We start from the raw sequence: 24813 nt of genomic DNA, 5'->3' as shown, positions 1-24813 counted from the left end.
CTTCAATTAGTAAGTTTGGTTCGATATTGTTTACTTTGTCCAAAATTCAAAGTCTGTCTAGTTAGTTAAAGCTTTTGATACCTTTGAAGATGGTATATAAAATTTGCTACGAAATTTGCACAAGTTGAAATACTTGAGATATCAATCTGAAATTTTTCTCTAGCTCTTTTTGCCACAAGAAACTGCTCACCTTTTGGAACTGTCAGTAGCGACAAACGAAATGAAATTTTACAAGGGTTATTCCAAGAGAACGATGCATTTTTCGAAGAAATTGTTCAGATGGAATGACTATAGCATAAAGCTTCCATACAAACTGAACGATCGGAATAAAGTGCTCGTGTGAAAATCCTTTTCATTTGAAAATAAAATTTGACTTAGATTACTAACCAAGCGATCGCTAAAATCTCCAAATATATTGTTTAGACCACTAAAACTAACACCTAACGTACAAACTGCCCGATCAAAAACAAGATAATTATCTTTTAATACCCTTTTAAGCTATTAAAAATGCATATGTGATGGGTATTATAACTTAAACCGAAGTTGATATTTTTTCATGTCTTTCCTTCAGTTTGCAATCCGCGCATTCTCACCTCGCTTAACTGTAGCATTATTTACGTCGACTGTCGTGTTATAAAAGCTAACGGTGCATCAGTTCTTGTGTTACTCTACTCACTGATTAACAATGACAATAGAGAACAACAATAACAAAGGAAGCTCTTCAACTCTGTAGCAATTGTTTAGTTCACTTCCTTATGTTGAGAGTGAAATGGAAGTAGATGTGCTTGACCCGCTAGCTGGCATATGTGTGCGCCTATTATACTAAGTATATATGTATATAATAGTATGTTCATTTTTGTATGTATATGCCATATTCATACATTCGCTAATAATTGCATTGTGCAGGGAGTTGAAAGACTGCATAAATGAAATATTGTCTTATTTCCGGGCATAAATAATTTATGAGTATAAACATGATAATAAAAGAATAGAAGTCTAAGATTCTTCTTCTTTTTTGTTGGCACAGACACCGCTTTCGCGATTATAGCCGAGTTGACAGTCGTTCGTCCTTTCGCTGTTTGGTGCCAATAGGAGATTCCAAGTGTAGTCAGGTCCTTCTTCACCTGGTATTCCCAACGGAGTTGAGATGTTTCTCTTTTCTCTGCTTCCCTCAGTGGTTACTGCGTTGAATACTCTCAGAGCTGGAGTGTTTTAATCCTTTCGGACGACATGACCAAGCCAGCGTAGCCCCTCTCTCTTATTTCGCTAAACTATGTCAATGTCGTCGTATAGCCCAAGGCGCAAAAGACCATAAATCTTCTGCGGAACCTTTCTCTCTAAAACTCGTAACACCGACTCATCAGATGTTGTCATCGTCCATGCCTCTCCAAGACGGGTCTAATGAGTGACTTAAAGAATTTAGTTTTTGTTCATCGAGATTGAACTTTACTTCTCAATTGCCTACTCAGTTCGAAGTATCACCTGTTGGCAAGGGTTACTCTGCCTTTTTTTTCGTGCCTGGCATTGTTGTTGGAATTATTGATGGTGCCAAAATAGACGAAAATATCTAGGACTTCGAAGTTATGTGCGTCAGCAATGATATGGCAGTCAAGTCGCGAATATGACGACTGCTTGTTTGATGACAGGGGATATTTTGCCTGCCCTCATTCAATATAAGACCCATTTGCTTCGCTTCTTTATCCAGCCAAGTAAACGCAGAACTAACGGCGCTGTTGTTATGCCCAATGATATCGATGTCATCGGCGTACGCCAGCAGTTGTACACTCTTGTAGAAGATTAAAGCTTTCTATTCAATGCACCAGAGGAAGTCGCCTTGTTTGGAGCCGCGTTTGCTATCGAACGGCTCGAAGAGTTCCTCCCCGATCCTGACGGAGCTTTTGGCATTGCTTAACGTCCGTTTACACAATCGTATTAGTTGTTGCTGCCTCGCTACTGTTTACAAAGTTAACTCTAACATATCAGAAAAACATCACTTAAACAAATTACTAACACTCATCCACCAGGTAAACAAACGCTGAGTATATGAATGTACTTAACGCTGACTGACGTTATCTAGATATTAAATAAACTATTTATCTAAATCGCTTTAATAACATTAAGTGCTTGCTAGTGCATCACCGGAGCTTAGCGCTCGTTCAGTTAGCACACGGACATGTGTTCGGAGACAACGTTGCGCGTGTTGCGGCAAACGCGCCAAATAGTTGCGGACACATGCATTTCAACACAGTTCTTGCTCTCCACCGTACACGGGCTCTTCCCATTCAAATACGACTCAGGCACACGACGTTTAACCAGCACAAAATTACTCAACTGCTATTGGCCGCTGGTAAATATTGCAATCGTGTTGATCACTCCATATATATATTTTTTAAAACCACAAGTGAATCAAGTACGTTTTATCTACGACAAACCGTTGAATAAACTACTCGCCCACGTTCATTATATGCTGGGAGTTTGCATTCTACTCGTGATTATCATAGCGAATTCGTACCATCGGAAGGAGCTCTTCAAACTGCATAACGATTTGGTGCAAATGCAACGGCGACAGCAGCGCTGGCAACAGAAATGGACTGTGAAATCGAATAGTCAAATCGAGGCATTCTATTACAACGCGATTATAGCCAAAAGTCTAATGTCGCTACTGCAAGTGGCGTCTAATGTAGGCGGCAAACTGACTATGAATACGAATCCGTCATTAGAGTATTTCATATATGTCTTTTTAGTGCTCGTCTTGAAGAATGTGACACTCTTGACTGTCGCCAATTTCCATTTTGCACTACTCAATATCTACCGACAATTGCAGCAGGTTAATTGGAATTTCCAAGAGGTGTTGCGGCTATGGAGCGTACGTGCACCAGCCGTGTCCAATATACCATTGGAACATGTGACCGACATCGCTTTCGCTGCGTTTGCGGGAGAGGCAAAGCAGCCTAATGGTAGTAGAAATTTTGGTGTGAGCGCCATAGCCGATTTGTGTGGTCAATATGTGCAGATTTGCCGATTGGCCAGGCGGGTGTGTAAGCATTACGAGTGGCAAGTGCTGCTATTTCTCATTATCATCTTGTTTGGCAATGTCATGTCGACATTCTATTTTCTTGTTTACCTCGGTGGCAAAGTGGTGCCCAAAGAATTGTTCTCACCCACGCTGTTCCTACAGTTCTACCTCATCAATATATTGGATTTATACTGTTACATGCTTATTTGTGAACGTTCAATGGCGTCGTCCAAAGAGACGGGTTTCTTGTTAAAGGAATTGACTCAATTGAAGAGCTTGCCGAAGGGGCTACAGCATGAAGTAAGTAATTTTTGAGAAGAAATTAAAAAAGACATTAATTTTTTAGTACAAATATTACACTGAAAAATATAATTTTTATGGTTAATATTTTTATTTAACTTTAAAAGCTGTGTGTTGTTTTTTGTAACCTCGAAAGTTCATTAAACAGTGTTTGTTGTCACTTTTGGACTTACAATCATCACTTTTATTTCATTTTTGTAACTTGAGTTCGTTGAGTTTTCCATCTAAAATTTGAAACACGTCCTTTACTGTTCAAGAAGCTGCTCATTTGTCGGATCCGCTGATTTCTGACCACTATAGCATATAGCTGTCATACAAACTGACCCATCAAATTCATATCCTTGTATGTAAAACTTTTTTATTTAAAAAGATATTATCATGAAATTTGGCACCCAATATTCTCTGAAGCAACACTATGATATCTCAAGAAAATTTCTAGATCGAATGACTATAGCATATAGCTGTCATACAAACTGACCCATCAAATTCATGTTCATATATAAAAAAAACTTTTTTATTTGAAAAGATATTTTCACGAAATTTGGCATAGATTATTCCCCGAAGCAACACTATGATATATGAAAAAAATTTTCAGATCGAACTACTATAGCGTATAGCTGTCATACAAACTGACCCATCAAATTCATGTTCTTATATGAAAAACTTTTTTATTTAAAGAGATATCTTCATGAATTTTGGCTCCCAATATTCTCCAAAGAAACTCTACAATATCTTCAGAAATGTTATAGATCGGACCACTATAGCATATAGCTGTCATACAAACTGACCCATCAAATTCATGTTCTTATATGAAAACTTTTTTATTTTAAAAGATATTTTCACGAAATTTGGCACATATAATTCCCCAAAGTAGCTCTATGATATCTAAAGAAATTTTTGAAATCGGATTACTATATCATATAGCTGTCATACAAACTGTCCCATCAAGTACAAGTTCTTATATGAAAAACTTTTTTATTTGAAAAGATATTTTCACGAAATTCGGCACCCAATATTCTCCAAAGCAACCCCACGACATCTCAAGAAATTATCTAAATCGGATCACTATAACATATAGTTGCCATACAAACTGAATCAAAAATAACTTCTTCTATGGAAATTTCTTTCTTAGTGAAGGGTATTATAGCTTTTGGAAAGCTGCATTTTTCTTTATTAAAATATTTATTATTTTATTGCATTCTGCTCTCTCTCTCATAAATTTTTAATGTGAAAATTTATTTGAGAATTTTTATACATTTGTCGCATTCATAGAAATAAATGAGAAAATAAGAAACTACAATTGCTTATTAATGCAGAATATTCTGCAAGTCGGAAATAAAATTGCAAAATATTATGACTGCAAACTGTATTGTATATATATACATATTATTTATTTACAGTTCGAAATGCTTAGCATATTCATGGCAGGCGAAACGGTACGCTTTCGCTTCTGCGGCTTGTTGGAGTGGAATTTTCGCACTGGCGCCAGCTATATGACTGCCACAATTTTATACTTGATTGTGTTGGTGCAGTTCGATTACAATAATTTGTGAATTTATTTCTCTTTTTTTTAATTTTATTTTCATATTTTAATGTTTAAGCTGCAACAAATTTAAATAAATCCGTTCATTATTAATATATTATTTTATTATAACTGTGAATACGCGATGTTTATCATAAAATAAGCTCTAAAGGGTGCAGTACCCAGCATTTTATATGAGAAAATTTTGTAATTAAATATTTCTTTGTATTAGATTTTATACCCTAAATTATGAAAGAAGTTAGCTGATCAAAAAATTCAATAAAATTTTCCACTTTAAGCCTACTACATAATTTTCTATTATTTTATGGTCATCTTTATTATTTAGTTCGCCAGTCAATAACCAAAATGGTTTTAATATAGTTAGTTTGTGGTTTCTTTACAAAGTCACTTTATTGTCAAGCATTCAAGACCATTCTACATTCCACACTCTCACTACTTCCATATGCTCTTCACTTCCACATACACTTAATTTACGATCCCACGGCACTCAAGCTTATTTACGGCAACGTTACGTCACTGCTGTTGGCACAGTTCTCATTTGCTCTGTGTCCACCACTCTTTTGGTCCATTGCATCAGCAAATTTCGTATACAATTGGCATCTGTTCAGCTCTGCAATCATTCTCACTTGGTTTGTGATGCTTTGCTATTTCTTTTATTTGTCTTCTTTTTCTTTAAATTTATTTGGTACATTTCCCCATTTTGCTGTGGGTACACCTTGTTTATTTATTTGTCAATGGCATTTAGGTTTGTGTGTGTGTGTTGGCAAATCCTCACGGACATTTTAGGTCAAATTTGGGCTGTAAGCGGAAATTACCGGAGACACTTGGTTATGGTAACCAACCCCTAAAGATATTGCTTCTGCTCTAAATCTTTTTATTAGTTTGTTTATTGGTTTGTTTACAATCAATCTGCAATGCTGTAGTTGAAGGCTTTCTTAGCTGTACATATTTATGTGCACATATGTGTATATGAAGGCGAGGCTGTAAGTATGGAGCGTGAAAAATTTTAAAGCTTAGCAAAGAAAAGTAATTTTTGACATGTTAGGGTTGCACTGGCATTTAGAAACAGCAGCTAAACAAAAACAAAACATATAGTACATATTTTACAGTTACCAATATACATTATCTATATTTCAGAAAAATTCTGCAAAAAATTGTTCATCTCTTTACCAGTAAATTACTTGTTCACACTAAGTAAGGCCATCCCTAGTATCAATATACTAGACATATGTGCTGGAACAAGAGTAATGTATTGTCATTTTAAACATTTCGGTCAAAAGTTGTTGGCAGCATCAAATGAGCGAAAAATTGATTACTTCAAATACATCAATATATCTCGTTGTCCTTTTGTTGCTAAGCGATTAGCCATTAAATGTGTGCGCCTGACAAAAAGCGACTGAATTTGATTAGATAAATGCGTTAAAATTCTTCTACGAAATCAAAGTAAAAAGTTAATGCGATTTCTCAGTTGTGTTTGAAAATTAATGGTGATAAAGTCTTGTATGGATAGATATGTTTTATATGTATCTTCTAAATTGGCATTGCGATGTTATTAAGAGGCATACCTATTGAGTACTAAAAATAAATCGATTATTATCTAATTTTTAAATGTTATATCTTTAAAAATTATTTTCTAATGACATCTCAAACAATTTTTGGGTTATAAGCTTCTAAAGTTTAGCCTCTCAGTTGAACCAGCTCTATCAGTTTATCTTGAAACACATTTTTTTCGAAACCACATTTTTCAAATTAGCTTGGAAACAAATTATTCGATCAGTACAAAATTTGTCTGTCTGTTCTGTATACCAATTTTCAACCAATCTCGTGAATCATGAATAATTCTTACTATTTTTGCTTACAGTTGTATAGTTCTCAGTAGATTTTTCCATATATTCAACAATCGAATTTGGTAACGAAAAAGGGCGTAATATCTGCAGCAATGCTAACGCTGTCGGAGATCACATATAACTCGAAATATACAAATTTAATTACACCCTGAATAATTATAGCAAGTTTTCCACGCACTGGAAGCTTAACACACAGAAGGAAATACCGGAAACACTATAAAATATTGGGTAGTCGAAAAAGTAGTTTCGTATTTTGTCAATAAATGTAGTTGCAGTCGTATATCTCCAGTGCTACTATCGCGTCATACCATATAGTGTTGAAAGGTGAGATTTTAATCTTCATTTAACCAAAAACAAATTAAATTCGGTGAAGTTGAAAAAAAGTTACAGCTTTTCAAAAATGAATAAAAATAATGAAGAAATTCGCTATATTTTGAAATTTTTGTATTATAAAAAGGAAAAATGCCTCGCAAGCCACCAATGAAATTTTGTATAGTTTAAGACGACGATGCTGTATCAGTTCGTGTAGCACATCAATAGTTCGCTCGCTTTCGTTCTGGAAATTTCGATGTGAAAGATGCACCTCGCTCTGGTCGACCTATCGTTGAAAAAGTCGATGAAATTATGGAAAAGATTGAGATTGAAAGAACCGTCACATAAGCCGCCATGACTTTACTAAGGAACTAAACATTCATCATGAAACAGTTTCGAACCATTTAAAAAATTCTGTCCAGAAAAAGAAGCTCGATGTTTGGGTACCACATGCATTGTCTGTGAAAAATTTAATGAACCGAATTAACATCTGTGATTCTTTACTAAAACGAAATGAAATCGAATCATTTCTGAAGCGAATGGTAGCAGGAGATGAAAAGTGGATCAAATGCGATATGCAAAAAATATCAAGGCCTAAGCATGGTGAAGCTGAACATATGGTCTCAAAGCCAGCATTGACGCCCCGAAAAGTTATGCTGAGTGTTTGGTGTGATTGGAAAGGAATCATCCATTATGAGCTGCTCCAGTCTGGTCGAACAATTGATTCTACACTTTACTTACTTTACAACAACTGATGAGATTGAAGCAAGCAATAGAGAAAAAATTACCAGAACTTATCAGCAAAAAGGGTTTCGCCTTCTATCAGGACAATGCTAGACCACACACATCTGGGAAAGCTTCGTTGGGAGGTTTCGGGGCATATAGCTCTGACTTTGCACCACCGAACTACTATTTGTTTCGGTCAATGCAGAACTCCCTTAGTGGAGTAAAGTTGGCTTAGAGAGAAAAATTATTTCTCGCATCGCGGAGAAACCAGAAAAGTTTTACACTTATGGAATAATTTCTCTGGCAGGAAAATGACAAAAAGTGGTCGGCTAAAATGGTACATATTTGGTTTATTAAAGTTCATTTTAAATATAAAAAAATAAGTTGACGTTTGGTTAGAAATACGAAAATACTTTTTCGACTACCTAATATATACTCGTATGTAAATGATCAGCATGACGAGCAGAGTTCATTTAACCGTGTCCATCTGTATATATCCACATGTCGAGCTTGTAAAAATAAGAAAAATAGTATCTATAGTTGTGAACGAGTCTAGTTATTTTACTAAATTTTCTTATTATATTCCGAAACCATGTTAAATTAAGATATACTTTCTATTGTATATTTCTCCTCCAACAGCTTTCATTTTCCTCAACCTTTCTTTTCGTTTGTTCGTACTGCTATATATTAAAATTTGTCAACACTTCTTCCAAATCAACATCAAGCATTTTATGTTTTCCAAAAAAATCAATTCAAATCCGCTAGAAATAATTTAGGAGCCTTTTTTGAAAGCTATAAACATGAAAAGAAGCATATTTTTTCATAATAATATTTTGGAAAAATTTAACAAAGTTAAAAATATTAGTGAAACTTTTTGAGCAGCCGCCATTTTATGCATTTTTACAAAGTTTTGCAGCTTCCTGAAATAGCGACATTCGTACTAATCAAGAATCTATCATTGTTTTATTTTACAGCTGCCCATGAGTATAGAAATCATGACGACGACCTGTTTTCCTCCTCCACTTCAATGGCACATACTTAAGGCAACAATTTTTTTTTGCCAAAAAACGATCAAAATTTCGACCACTAGTTTAAAATACCTCTTTAAGCTCTTTACTTGAAGCTTAATTGCATTCTGAAAGCATTTCTCACAGTAAATCCGAATCATAGCTGAACTCCAATGTACTTACCTTCAGTAAGAATATATGTGCATACTCGTATATAAAAATTACTGTCTATATACAGCTGCTGATAAATCTTTAATTTTTTATTAATATAAAAATTAAAATCATAAACAAAAAACAATCATTCTTTGCTTTATGAATATGCGGTAAAGCTTTTGAAAATAAACCCATAAAATTCAGAGGCTTTCATTAAAATGCAAATGAGTATAAGTAAAAGAGCTATTTAATAATATAGCCTGTGGTCTAGCTCGCTCAATTAACAGCTTACAGAAATTTTAATAATAACAGCAGCATTATCGCAAATATGAACAAAGTAAATTTCAATAAATGTGGTCGTAAAAAGGCTTAGTGACTTAAAAATATGCTGATATGATTTAATATTGCGGCGGCAGTTAAATCAGCGGTATTCCACACATATATTTATTTTATGATTATAACTAAAGCGCACAAAGTATAAAATTTTGTTGTTTTTGTAACTGCAGAAAATATCGCTGAAGTAATTTTGAGGAATACTGTCAGATTGACAATAACTGGTCGGATAAAAATCCGGGCCTATTCCGATTACGTAAACACGATTGTGGTGCATATAAACCCTTCTCACATATTTTATCGATAAATTTCTATTGTTGGCAGCGCCATCAGCACAGCATACTTACAAAATACTAATGCTCAACTAGTCATGACACTTTCCCATTAATTCGCTTTTGATTACTCATTAACTTGAGTCTCTCTTAATTGCTATATAAAGGTATACGATCCAAATCCTTCGAGGTGCGCTGCCATATTATGCACAACATTGCCGATTTACTAACACACAACCACTCCGAAAAGCAAGCACTTCTGCTCGTTAATGTTTACGCAAGCCCCACTATTATTTCCGCTAAATTATATTGTGAAATTTCACTGGAAATAGCATAAAAATTGTAAATGAACGCATAAAAATTTCCGTTGGCACAATTAAAGTGCGCCGCCAGGAAGCACTCAGCCAAACCAACTACTACACATGCACACGGCACAGCACACACACATATCGACAAGCATTTACAAATGCCAACACCCAAACAAGCCTGAATGCAGGTCGCGTATTTGGCAATCGTACAAATGTATAGTATATGTTAAAGTTGTTAGTTTTATTGCGACTAAGTTGAGCTGAGCGAGCGCGAAATACAAACAAGCAAAGCTGTGAGCGTATGATATAGCGAAACATAAACATTGTTGCGCTCTCTCTCTGCTGCAGCTTCCCAAAAGCTTTAAATACTGGGAATTTCTGCAGATGCTCACGAAATGAGAGTATTCAGTGCTCTCAGTGCGCTGCTGCTCTGTTTGTCCACTAGCCTTGCGAGTTGTCGCCAGCAGCCGTTTTAATGCCCGCATTGGCAAATTTATTGTGCTGTCTCATTTCGATGATATCATCCGCATTCTTTGCTGCAAGCATACGCCAAGTACGGGAAGTTTATTGTTTTATTTTCATTGAACATTTTGGCATGCCATAATTTAGCATTTAAAAATATTTTATGGTTTTTCGCATTAGTAAAAGGTTTTTGTATAATTTCTCGCAAAAAGCAGAATAGTGTTCGCCAAAGCTTTAATCAGCGGTTTATTGCTCCAAATGCATTGCAGTAAGCTTTGGCAATTAATTGCGGAAAAAATTTCAAATTTATGCCTTTGAAAAACGAATTTTAATATGGCCGTGATTAGCTGTTGAATGTAAAGAGATGAACTTGTTATAACAGCAAGAACTGTTCATAAAATTTCAAACAGTAATCTCTTTAAATAAACCCCTGGATAGCTAAGTTTCACGGGTGCTTGGTTAGCGCTAGGCCAGTAACGGTTCATGAGAAGTCGCTAAAGATCGATAGTAAAAGATCCAGTGAGTTCTATGCACTAAGTAAGGTTAGCTTCTTTCCAGTTGTGAGAGTTCAGATCATTACCCATCTATGCTATGCGTTGAAAATCTTACCGTAAGCCAGCTACAGCAGTTGATGGTAGAAGACGATATAGAAACTTCTCAACACTTAACTTTTGATTGTACCGCGTTTGCTAGATCACGGTTTAAACACCCGGGAGCTCACAGTTCAAATGTCCCACCAAGCTGCTGGGAATAGAAATTAAAGTCCTTAACAAATTTGTAACATATTGGCAACTTTGCTGACTTATAAGTTCGTTTTAGAGGGATTCACAAAGGTCTACATCTAATAATAGTCCAACTGCGATTTCCGGGATGAGGCATCGAACTTTTTGTTGTCTAGGGTGACTAAAAGTCTATGCAGAAGGTCCTCTAACATCTCTAACCGAGTTTTCATTAAAATCGCTTTAACAATGACTTCAAAATGAGATGCATATACTAAACCAAGTGTCATTTTTAGATCAGTCATCTCCCCTAAACTAATCTCTTTAAATAATATTTTAAAGGCTTTTGTTGCCTTTACCATTGAGTAGTCACGTCAGTAGCCCATCGAGATTCTTTAACCGAGTTTTCAATAAAATCACTTTAACAATTATCAACTTTTGTGACAGCAGAGCTTACAAAGTATTTCTTACTACACACAGTTTAAATTTAATTTTTTTATTTTCCAATTTCACTTCCTTCCTCTGTCTTTTCACATAGACTCATTTATTTTATGCTCTGCTGATATTTCACTTTTATACACTGCGGCAGCTGTAACCTCCATTAATTTTGATAGGTTAGTAAATATGCTTTTGTTACATAACGTCAGTTGCTGTGGACTTTTGAACTTTGGTGAGTGCGGGACTCACATATAAGTATTTTGATAGAGATGCTTGGATACATATATGTATGTAGATTTGTAAAATCATTTTAGTTTAATTTTTTAATTGTGGAACTTTATTCAGTTAGTGTTTGGCTGCTTGTTAGGAAAAGATTTTATATGAATATGTGCATATGAGCGTATTACCGCCTGGTTTTAGAAGTTTATTTCCCACAAACATTTGAATCCTATATAATAACCATATTAATATAGAGCAAATTTTACTTATTTCTTGTGCTTTTTAAAAAAAATATTATGTAAACACTTATGCCCATATATTCGCGCATATTGCTCATCTGAAGCTATAATTAATATATGCATATATAAAATATATTTTGTGCACTCCATTTCAAAAGAGCTGCGCCGGCTGAACAAATTTTTGATACCAAGCTCTGATGTGAACCCTGTTGTAGTTAGGGCATGAAACAAATTGTTGTTGTTGTTATTTTTCTTCTACTGTAATACATAATAATCAGAAGGGGCAAGGTTTGAGCTATAATATGGGTTAGCCAAAACTTCAGGGGCGGTGTTTTCCGAATCGTTTTTAACCGCTTATCGAGCATTGCCATCTTATGAAATGATTGCCTGTTTTCTAGTCGCAAATTCCGAGCGTTTTTCGGCTACTGCTCGCTTTTATTTGATAAGGTGTTGTCATCAGCGTTTTCCATTAAAGTTTTCACCCAGTTTTAGAAGCTCACAATACAGCATACCCCGCTGATATCTTCAAATACAGAGCATTATCTTGGTATCATAAATATTCGTTTGATTTGACTTTTTGGTCAGATTTCACGTATGATTTGTTAGATAAGTAATGGAAGCATTTTTCATCACCAGTCACAAGCCGTTGAAACAGCTACTTATTTTTGTAGCAGCATTTCTCATTTGCATTCTTTAATGTAGCATGGCTTCAATTCATGTGGCAGCCTTGGCTTCGAATGGAAACATGTTTCGAAATGACTGATTGAGTAACTCTCAAGGATTCTCCTAGTTCTTCTTGTATTTGGCAACAAACTTCAGCGCGTATTATTTCCGATTCCTCATCTAAAGCCTTTTTTGGCCACCCAGAACGTTTTAGACTTCCTAGCCGAAATCACCACTTTAAAACTGCGAAAGCCGGTTTTGACGCATTTGCTCAACTAAAGTGTGTTCAAACTTTTGGCTGAGTATTTCTTCATATTGAAGTAATGAAAAAGAACTGCCCGCAAAAACGTTTTTTTCAGACGGAAACTTCGACATATTTGAGTCAAAAAAAATAGTGTAGTTACATTTCAAACCAACAAAATATACTGAAAAAGATCTAAAATGGCAGTACCTTTCCAACGCATGTTCGGAACATTGGAACAATGCAGGAATAGTCAAGTCACACACTCCTTGGCAAACTGCAGGACCTTAAGTGCAATGAATCGATGGGTTACCCATAGCGTATGAGTAATATTTTCGTGTATAAAATCTGAAATTGAAGGAGGGGAGTAGGGTTACCCCTTTATCAATCAGAAGGACCAGTTGTCATACCACTATTTCGTTTTTGACCAAAAAGGTAATTTCATATTTTATACACGAAAATTACTCATACGCCATGACTTACCTATAGATTCAATTTACCGCTGGCAAATCGGTGCTGAATCATCTGGAATCAAAAAATCACAATTATATCGTTAAAAAATCCCTTTGCCCAAGTTACGGTGAGGGTTTTCGAAATTTCAAAATTTTTCCATTTTGTGAACACTTTGAAGGAAAAAACGTATTTTTTTGTAAGTAATAAATAAAAATGTTAGCAAATAAAAAAGTGCTTCTACCTTACCTCTTAAATTAGAATATGTATACAAAAAAAGTTCAAAGTCATTTTGAAGGACACATTGCTTCAAAAACGGGTGTGGTAGGGAAACGCTCTTCAGGTTTTTGATCTGAGATTAACCTTTCATGAGGCAGGTCATCGGGGCAATTTTGCTCTAATTGATTAGAAATTAAAAAAAAAAATCTTCTTGAAATATCACTTAAGGACTAAAGATAACAAAAAAAAATTGAAATAAAATCTCTACTTTAATCTTAAGTAAATTGTTGTTAGTCTTAAATGACCTCCTCATTATTTAAGTACAACGGATTTTTAATCAAATTAGTAATGCTTCAATGTCAAAACTGTCCATTTCCTCTAATTTAATTACCCCAAAAACTGTGTAACAATTAGGAGTGACGGGTCGTATGAGTAATAATTAATTATGTGTAACAGTGGTAGTGAGAGTATTAATAAGGCAAATGACAAAATCAACATTTCCATAACTTAATTTTAAAAACTGCGAAGTTTAGCGAAACAGACCTAAAATTTTATTAAAGAGGTGACATACTTTCAGTCAGATAATTTTAAATATATTTCCATACATTTTCCAATCCTAAACAAGAGCGAACGCAACTCTTTAAAACAAACACAATCATCTAACATCGTTTTCATAGCACCTGCCTCACAAAGCTTTGAATACTTTGTACACGCTTCATGCACTGGCACAAAATGGCATTGGCGTACATGGCGTATGCGTAACATATTTGCATTCAAAGGCATATCTAGCCTGTACGTGTAGCAATTATGCATATGTTGCCAGTGTTTCATGCAAATATCTGCTCTGACATAATCTAATTGGCACTAAAAATGTTCTTATCCAACTTTTCAGAGAAACACGTGTATCGTAAGTACATCGTGCAAGTTGAAATTCCATATCATTATTTGCAAATATCTACATGTCGGCATAATTCATAAGAATTGTAGAACATGTCAAATTAAATGCAGATGTGACTAAAATTTGTTAGCACAGCCTTAACGAATTGTTTGTGTTTCACAGTTGACAATGTGAGCACATATGTGTACTTACTAAATACAGATGAAAGACGTGGAAAGAGGCCCTACGCATGAGTCGGGGTAGTTTTAAAATATAAAATGGTTAGATAAGCAGTTGGCATGTAATATATCGCGTGTGATTGTACTCGTATGTCAAGAAATATTTTAAAAAAAAATTATTTCTTATAATTCTAGAAAATAATTTTTTGCTACGTGAAGTTTTTTATACCTATTATATATTTTTTTGTCCTTAATTGGCTTGTGAAAACTACTTTATCATAAAAAGCTTTTATAATGCCTATTGTAGCTTAATATTACATAAGTATGCTAGAAATGAATGAAAGCGAGAGAAATTCATGAAGTTCGGTTGTACCGAAGCAATAACACCCTTCATAAGATTGAGTTATCGTTTAGTTTGTATGACAGCTATATGCTATAGTATTCCGATCTGACCAATGTCGTCGGAGAATATATTTTTGACTTAGAGAATAAACTATGCCAAAACACATGAAGATATCTTATAAAATAAATAAAATTCCCATACAAGCACTTGATTTTGATCGTACGATTTGTATGGCAGCCATATGTTATAGTAGTCCAATCTGAACGATTTTCTCGTAGATTATACTGTTGCTTCAGAAAACAATCCATGCCAAATTTCATGAAGATATCTTGTCAAATAAATAAGTTTTACTTACAAGCATACTTTTTTAAACGTTCAGTTTGTATGGCAGCTATATGCTAATGAGGTCCGATCTGAACAATTTTTTCGGAGATTGCATTTTTGCCTCGAAGAATACTTCTTGCCAAATTTGGTTAAAATATCTTGTCAAATATAAAAGTCTTCCATACAATAACTTAATTTTGATCGCTCAGTTTGTATGACAGCTACATGCTATAGTGGTCCGATATCGGTTTTTCCCACAAATTATCAGCTTCTTAGGCAGAAAAAGACATATGTGAAGTCTCAGATAAAAATCTCAAAAACTGAGGGACTAGTTAGCGTATATACATACAGACGGACCCAGCTCAATCGACTCAGTTTGTTACACTCAAATCCAATGTTTCCCTCCGGGTAAAACAAATTTCGTGACAAACTCAATGTATCCTCGTCGGGATATAAAAAAAATTAAATTAATTACTACGCTTCAAGTGATTTCTTGATTTCTCAATCACCACTCCTCTAAGTGAACTTCAATTAGCATCGAAAACAAAATTGCTGAGCTTTGCGAAAAATTCTACAAATACAAAGCGATTAGCAGCGGCGACGAGCAGCTTATTCAATTTGTATATTGCAACACGTGCCACGTGCGGCGGCTGTGCTTGCGAGTGTGTAGCGAAACTGATGGGAGCACATACCCAATATTTAGCTGGTGCAACGATGGCAGCGAATGATAGAGAAAAGAAATCAAGCAGCTGTAAAAATAAGTCATGTATGGGTGTATGCGGGCGTGTGTGCTGGCGGCGTAATGGCCTAAGCAGCACAGTCGCCGCCTCGTTATGAGATTTGCGCTGGTCAAGTGTTTTGCTAGTGCTTTTTTTCTTTCCCATTTCTACTGTTTTAAGCTGTTTGTTTTTATTTGAAATGAGTTTGCACAATGCCTCACTGCATGGCTTCACCCACAGCACATTCGATTTGATTGCTTCAACGCTCATTTCCTTTTATTTCATTTGTATTTGTTTTTTTTTTTTGGCTTTATACTTGAAAGTTTGATGCTTTTAAAATCTACTACTTCATTTTGTCGTTTTTTTTTGTTTTTTTGCTCTAAGCGGATTATTAACTTCGCTTGCAGTTGAGAACTTCTCCAAGGCACCTTTACTGCCACCATTGCCCATTTATTTGCGTGCTCCGTGTACGAGTATTGTACTTCTCAGTCGAAGTGTGTTAATGACCTGTCAGTGATCGCCCTCAGCCTCGCTGCGGGCAGTTCACATTCAATACGGTTCATTTGCTGAACTTATGTTTGCGTTTGTTAGTAAAAGTTGTAAAAATAATAACAATAATAATAACGATACTGCAAACAGTCGAATTGTTTTGAAAACATGGCGAGTATGGTCTGACTAACTCAATCGCTAGCCAAATTTGTTGTAAGAAAAAGTTGTCGAACAGTCAGAAATGGCTGAGTCTAAGGCTTTTTATGACTCTGTTTGATGTTGGTCTTGCCTTGCTACAATTATTACTTTGTATAAAGTTGAATTCGTCACTTTTTACTGCTGTGACTTCAGTCTCCCTTTATTTGGACACGTTTATTGCCGCAAACTTTGTTTTTTTTTTTCTTCAAAAGCTTTAAGGCTTTCGTTTTATTTTCAACATTTATTGGGTTCTTTGCTGTTTCGTAGCAACTTAAATGTCCATGTTCAACTTTTATGAGCCGCCGCTTTTTACCATGCAATCTTATGCGCCTTTTTTAGCTTGCCGACGCAATAAAATTAAGTTTCCAACATTTATGCGTATACTTAAATGCGAGCGAACTGGTCAAAAATCAACATAAATGCCACACTTTTGCTTTGTATCAAACACCAGGGCAGTAATGCTTACATCTGTTAAGTGCACCATTAAATGGCCAGTAACAATATTTAATTGCAAGGGATTGGTTATTATTTCAATTTAATTTAATTTATTTTACTTGATTAAACCATAAATAAGAGAAAATGTTTAGAAAATTTCGCTTTATCTGGTACTTATAGAACTGGAGGCCGAAAATTTCTATTTCAATACCAAAGAATATAATGATTTGGTTTAACATGGCGTATGAGTGATTTTTAATTATCAAAAGTTTTATGATTGGGTATGACATGGCGTATGAGTAATATTGAATTACCACAAGTTTTTAGATGTCAATTTTTAAGATATCGATCTGACATTTTACAGACGTCCCTTCCATCTCAAGAAGCTGCTCATTTGTCGGAATCGCCAAAATCGGACGACTACAACATATAGTTTTCATACCAACAAACCGATTGAAAACAAGTTCTTGTATGGAAAACTTTTTCATTTGCCGCGATATCTTAAAGAAATTTTGTCTTGGATATCGCCTAAACCAATGTTCTCTGAATCTGAATCTCTGAAGAAATTATGCAGATAGGACCACTATAGCACATAACTGCCATACAAGCTGACCTATCTTTTTACACCCTTTCATGCTACAAAATGCACATGTGAGAGGTATTATCGTTCTCGTGCAGTCGAAATTAACTGTTTTCTGGTTTTAAATATTTTTTTGCCTCATGTTTTGGTTTAGTAAGATTTAATTTATAAAGACAAATCTATATTTTTTCTACTACAAAATCTTATGAACTTCAATTTTTCCTCACTTGGCAGATATTTTCAACTTTTTATATGTAATACACCATTATCTAGAATTTATTTATCTACTTAAATTTTGTCTTGAATTTGCTCTTACTTTTTTGTGTGAAAGTTTAACATGCTCAGTACTTTCAACTAGCCTCGCTCAAACAAAAAAATGCCGCAAAAATTATATTAAATATTTCCGGTCTTTTGTTATTATAATTTGAAACCAAATTAGCGTTGAAAACTACTACTTCATATAAAACAGCATTTTGCTGGATGACATAATTTGCATAAAACGAATTCGAACAACTTTCTACTCGCCCACAAAATAACTAGAGCTTATCAACTAAATATGCTAGTTATATTTCAACGTCGTTAATATGCCATGGCAATAAGCAGCTGAAACTGAATGAAAAAGTCACTTGTCAAACATGTCGGTAGGTACGTGCTTGCAACTTTGAGATTCCCGCGGGCGCCACACCAACCGAAATAAAGTAAGACATCACAAATGTAGGCTTACGACGCAAACTGAGACGCGGTAGACGCGTCTGCCAAGCAGTTGACAAGCAAGGCATATGCGCTAAACAGCAAGTACTTTAAAACCCGCCGACAGCGACACATATCGCCATACATGTAGATATGTATGTAAATAAAGCAAAAAATTATTAAGGCATGTGTGGCACATCAGTGTATACCATATACAACACTGTCATGGTTTCAACTTTGCTTTTGCACGCACTTGTCCTACTCGCGTCGTCAATTTTCTTTCACATGCACGTACACGTGACACACACACACACACATGCACATTTGTTAGGCATTTATATGTACATTATATTATCTTTACTTATTCAACGTTTTACTCTTTGCTTGTGTTACTTGTTTGGCTGTTGCATGGTTGTTTCTCTTGTATTTGTGCCAAGCTACTCCACACTGCGTGGCCGCCGGCCCTGCCAGCACCCTTCGACTCGCCAACTCTTTTCTTTAATGCTCCGCTTTTTAGTCACTGCACATTTTTAATGAAGTCGCCGCATTTTTTGCTTGACGCGCTGACTGTGTGGAAAATAAGCAATTAAAATACAAGCCGTTTTTACTTAGCTTCAGTCTTTCAACCTAAATACATATGCATATAAAGTGACTCATAAAATACAGGGTGCCATAAAGCAGACTTATACTTTTTAGCCAAAAGTTTCAAAGCAAATTCAGCAATGATGTCACTGCTGTAAAATCGGCGTCAACTAGCGTTTTATGCGAGTGTTTATGGCTTTCCTGGGGCCTTCTTTATATTGAAGCGTAGATAGATGGAGATAGAAATAAATTGAAGCTTACACCGCGATCTTAGGACTATTATGCCCTGCCCTCTGTCGACGAATCACATAGACCCAGCATACTGTTGAATTCCAGTACCTTTCTGGGTGCTGGATACTGGGAGGCGATGTGATTTCATTTCGGTTACATAGCTATAATGGCAGTGCTCCTGGATCTTTTGCTTTGCACTCTTGAATAAGGCATTAAAGAAATTTGTCGCAAAACCAGCTGTTTCCCATGTTATACAGGTACTTCTGGAACTTACAGTGCCTAGAGTTAAATGACGCAAGTAACCAGAATGTGTCTCTCGGCAGGTGACTGTGCTTTTGACTTTACGACTCGAACGATTGTTACCACGAACTAACAACTTTGCTTGGCGCAGGCTTGTTCGTTGATGCCAATACTTTTACCTGCGCAGTTTCTCCTCCTTGCGTAGTACATCTTTTATGGTACGGGACCAACCGCAATGCAGGGTTCCTAACTCCAGGATGTTAGGTGGCCAGTAACAACAGGTGCAGAAGGGGCAAACTCGTCAGCCAGTTCATGCCCAACTACCCATTTGTAACCTGGCGCCCAGAGAGGTGCACCAATACTATTTTAATCTTGTAAGCTGAGGTCACTTAAAGTTCCGCTTGACTATCGCAGAGTATGGCAGTATGGGTTGGAGATTTATCTCTAAATATCCACTTATATTAAAGGCTTCTACTTGGACAATTTTTAGAAAACAACCTTTAGATTTTCAAAGTTTGGTAGCCGGTCCTGCGACGTCTGCACGAAAACCTTCCGATGTTTTCAAACCGACAGTGTACCAGTTAATGGCACTATCCCTACTAAAAGGGCTTGCAAGACCAAGACTTGCACACCGTGAGTGCTTTTAGCCATAGTTCAAAGTGATTCCAGATATTTGGTCTCATTAATCAACTCTAACTCTTTGTCGCCAAGGCTTACAGTCCTTATGCCTGCCAGCATGCTTCTCTTGGTAACCGGAATAAAGGTCGTTTTCGATGGAGTGATGATATTGTACCATGCCTTTGCCAGACCTAACCCTTTTGCTGGTATAACAATGCCGTTAACGTATCCTTTAAACGACTCCAATTGTAGATTGGCAGCTCAAGAATGTCACCCACGACTAGGCTTCCTAATAAGTAAGACAAACTTCCAGATTTGCATGCGAAGTAATGGGATTATTCTTCATTTCGCCGAAACATGCTTAGCATAAAAATAATTATTATTTTTCCAAATAACATTTTAGCAGAACCCTTTATTTCCAACTACTTGTATATCTGCATATTTAGAAATATCTGTTGATAAAAATGTTGTTAAGCTGAAATACGCAGAAAAAAAATCACAGTTTGTTCAAAGGCAGTTGTGGTGAAACGCGTATTCGAGTGAAATGCATAAGCGCAGAGAGCAATATGTGCACAAATACAAGCGCATAGCCTTCATTTATTTATCTGCTGCTTTGTATATATTTGTATCCGTTCCTAATTATCTGCCATCCGCGCACAACTTCGCGTGCTTTGCATGCTGCTTCGCCTTAACTTCTACAGATTTTGTAATATAACGCGTGTTTTCTAACACAAAAAGAACAAAAACAAAAATAACTATCAATGGCTGTGGCTGGCATGGCGTATACGTAACATATTTTTCAATTAAAGCGTACGTGCGCGTTTGGTCCACACACGCAAAAGCGCTAAGACGACGCTGTGTGTATTAGTATGGACACATACACGCTGTCTATAATTAAGCATTTTACCGTTAAATACTTACCAACGCTCAATTGTGTGTGTGTATGTATTTTTAGTATTTCAGCTAATATTACACACGAAGTGTCAATTACATCTGGCAATGGCGCACGTTACATAATAAGAGGCATGCAAATACATAGCTTTAATTGCTTAAATAGCAGCGGCATAACAGCGCCTTTAGATATGTTTAGCGAGCAGCTGAATATTTTTAAATTACACACACATACATATATTTACAAATGGAACGGCTCAGCTACGAATACTATGATATTTTAAAAGCTGAATAGGTGAGATGAGGTAAGATAAGATGGCTGATCTCTCCAGATGACGGAGGACTCCACTTAGACTGTTATATATCAAACTTTCTGAAGCCAAACGAAAAAAACTGTTTACTGTTTCCGCTGTTAAATATGAAATTCGAGTTGTCTTTGCCTTCATCTGCCCGAAGCGGGACATCCAAAGAGGAAGTTTTGATATTATTCTATCTGACCTTCTTCCATACAGCTGATGCAGCTGGCATCCAGTGGGATATTGATTCTTGCCGCTTTGATTCCAATCCATTAACAAGTGAACCTGCTGAGAGCGAAGGCTCCTACCTGTTCCCATTCCGCAATCATAGACTGAAGTATCCGTCCTAGTAACCTCATCAGCCTTACAGTCTTCTGCAATACTGCTGTGACCAGGCATCCAAACCAGTGTAATCATAAAATAACTCAATGCTAGAGATTAGGACATCCTTTCATTAGTTTTGAGCGCACAGTCAGCGATATTAGCCATCGCTGCCCAACTATCAGAGTTGCTAGCAACCACTCTAAAGGTGGTTCCGCTCCAGAGCAAAAGGTTCACTGCTACCTTTATGGCCGCCACCTCCGCTTGGAAGAGAATATATTGAACAGGAAATCTAAAACTTGAGCTGATAGAAATTTCCCGCCAGGGTGCTCTTTAGTTGCTACGCCAATTTTTTGCGCGAGTCTAGTATTTCCAGCACATTCCTACAAGTAAAAATTCCGTAGAACATATAGCCGAAGTGATTTGAGTCCCCAATCTTTAGAAAAGGCTTCACTGTACAAGTGCCTCTTTCCTCGATGTTGAGTTTCCGCTAGAGCTTCATGTCTAGGAAAAACCTCTGGTAATAAGTCTGCCGAAGATGTGTTCTTCATATTGATAGCAGATGCATCCACGGCATTTTGAACTTTCTATTGATTAAGACTTCCTATTGATTAAGACCTGTTAGGCTGGGAATTACGGAGAGCCTGCTTTCAGCAGCCCGGTTGCATACAATGCTATGGTCACACGGATTTAGCGCGTACAAGGCATTCAGAAAATTTCCCTCAACCATGACACCTACGTCAACAGCGTTAGAAAACACCTGCAGCCGACTACCTCAAGCTTTTCTAGAAGCTCATTGACAACCATGACTCAGAGAAATGGCGAGAAAACTTGTAAGGTTCACCAACTCATATTCCGTTGTGCCCACGCACTACTCCATTCTACAGCGAACGTTCTATTGCAGATAAATTTGAAGATGAGAAGTTAAAGGTTCGACTCAACCCCAAACCTATTCGAAGAATTAATGACCGCTTCCACCAAATTGTCCTCTCGATATCACAGAAGGTTGCCCAAAAGCAAACTTTTTGTTGTTTCTTTTCCTCTTAAGCCTGGAGACAAGATTTTGCAAGGCAGTGCCCACTGCTCTACTTTTGTAATAGGCATGCTGTGTCCTTCAAAGTAGTTTTTGAGACTCTACCCCTTACTTATGTACAGATGAATTAATATCACTAACGTTAACAATAAGAAAGTGGAGAGACTGGAGGGTCTAAAATCCTTGACTGCCACATCCAATCTCTTACCAGCCCTCGGGATGAACGCAACCCTTTATCAGCAATTATTTTAATTTTATTTAAATTTTAGACAAAGGACTTGATAATACCTTACTTCATCAATGATGCTTGTGCTATTTATCTTCTATGAAAACTTAGCTATGTACTTAAAACTGATTTTTTTATAAGTAAACCAATTGTAACAAATAAATAAAAAATCACCAAATACACAAGGCACCCTGAAACTCACTCGAAGGTCACCAGACTCGCACGCCATCCCTCACACTCCCACTTTATAAGAGTTTTAACATTAACGCGATTGTTCAGTAGAATTACGGCGTTTTCCTTTTATCTTATCTTTATTCCTTCACCCCTTTCCGCCATTCATTTGTTTAATCAGCTTGCGCCTACGCCAAGACGCTTACTCATAGTCTAACGGGTGACCGTCGAACACAAATTGAGTTAAACTCTTAGCAAGTTTGTGAGTCTTGTAAAGATTTCATGGTCGCAACCTTGAACTTTGACATGCTGTCTTTACACATTCAGCATAATTAAATTTACATAGCTATTTTACGCAAGTCTACAATCATATAAAGACCATGTAGGAAGATTTAAGCTTTGAACAGTTACGGAACTATAGGAAAGGTATGACCAAGACATCGTTTGACTGCTTCTAGAATTTAGTGTGCACTATTTTTAATTTTAACCAATGAACCTACATCTGTTATCAAGGTTTACAGATTATATGAGACAAAAAAAAATTAATAAAAAAATAAAAAAAAAGTGTTAAAAAAAATTTAATAAAAAAAATTAATGAGAAAAATTAATAAAAAAAAACAATGTACTCATATAAGCCAAATATATTTTTAATGATTCTGGAAGTGAACTCCTGCTATTGCACAGCTTCCTAGGAAATTAATCAGCTAATGGAAGACGGTCTGCTTGCTACTTAAAGCACTGAACTCGTCATTTTGAACGCATGTATTTTCCTAAAGGGTAACATCATTTGCCAATGCTCGATTGGTGGAGTGCAACAATGAAGCGCAGGCAACGCTGCTTTCAAAGTTCAGTCACATGTGCTATATTTATTTTTGTATACTTGTAATATTAATAACACATGACCAGTTTGGAACATTAACCCGGAGAAAGTTTAAACGAATTTTTTTTGTTTGCAGTTACCTACTGATTTGATAAGTCAATTGGATCAAAAATCCCGGTCTGGCACAGAGATGGCGCGACTAGAAATAAGCCAATATGATTTTTAGTTAGCCGAAGAAAAGAAGAAAATATAATCAGTTTGTCAAAAAAAAAAGTTTTACTATAGTAGGCCGGAGACTTTTCAAAATTTAATTATAAAAGTTTGAGTATGAACTACAAAGAAAACAGCTCTGCGAATCATCCACATAAGTATATTAGATTAGGTTAGAGGCCGATCTTCTTCTTCTTCTTCTTCTAGTACCTAAAAACTCATTATAATACATCATAAAACCATACAAATCGACATAGCGATTTGAGCCTATTACAAATTTGTTGAGACTGCTAATGTCAGTTATGGCTATGTCTCCTGGTTCGCCGAAGGTAAGACTACCGAGGTCTTTCAAAATCTCCTGAGGTTTTCTTTATCTGGAAAGGATATCGCAGTCATATAAAAGCTGGTCACTCGCTAAACGAATGCGAGGTTCCTTGGTATTTCTAATGAGGACAGACACCAATGACTAACTTTAGAGCGATAGTTAGCGAGCTTTAATATTGACCGTTAGTATTGCAGCTCTATTGTTGGTACGAATACTCACCTCCTGAAAGAAGCTGTACGTCTACCGGTGCCTTAATATCACTACCTTCTACGTGTACTACACTACAGTGGTCCGATAGCCTACAATTAAGATTGAATGAAATCTGCTTATAGAAAATCCCCCTCCTGGATTCGATCCATCCGTGAAAAAATCCTATATTTTCTCCTTAAGAGGCTGTACGTTTACTGCCGCCTTATAGCAGCGCCCTCTATAGTAAAACACTACAGTGGTCCGATAGCCTAAAATTAAGATTGAATGATATCTTTCTCTAGAAAATTCTCCTCCTGGATTCGATTCATCCGCGAAAACACCCATCTTTTCTCCAAATA

The 24813-nt window shown here is 36.2% G+C and overlaps 1 protein-coding gene across 1 annotated transcript; it reads left to right on the top strand.

Moving 5' to 3' along the window:
• Positions 1-2173: 2173 nt before the first annotated feature.
• On the top strand, positions 2174-5128 carry LOC105231250 (gustatory receptor for bitter taste 22e-like). Its single transcript, XM_011212443.2, has 2 exons — positions 2174-3316; positions 4717-5128. Exons 1-2 carry the CDS (start codon positions 2174-2176, stop codon positions 4867-4869), a joined length of 1296 nt encoding a protein of 431 aa, XP_011210745.2. The 3' UTR covers positions 4870-5128.
• The last annotated feature ends 19685 nt before the right edge of the window (positions 5129-24813 follow it).

The sequence above is a fragment of the Bactrocera dorsalis genome, chromosome 1, assembly GCF_023373825.1.
Source record: "Bactrocera dorsalis isolate Fly_Bdor chromosome 1, ASM2337382v1, whole genome shotgun sequence".
Lineage (NCBI taxonomy): Eukaryota > Metazoa > Arthropoda > Insecta > Diptera > Tephritidae > Bactrocera > Bactrocera dorsalis.
The sequence above is the reverse complement of the archived record's forward strand: the minus strand, read 5'-3'. Positions and strand labels throughout refer to the sequence as shown.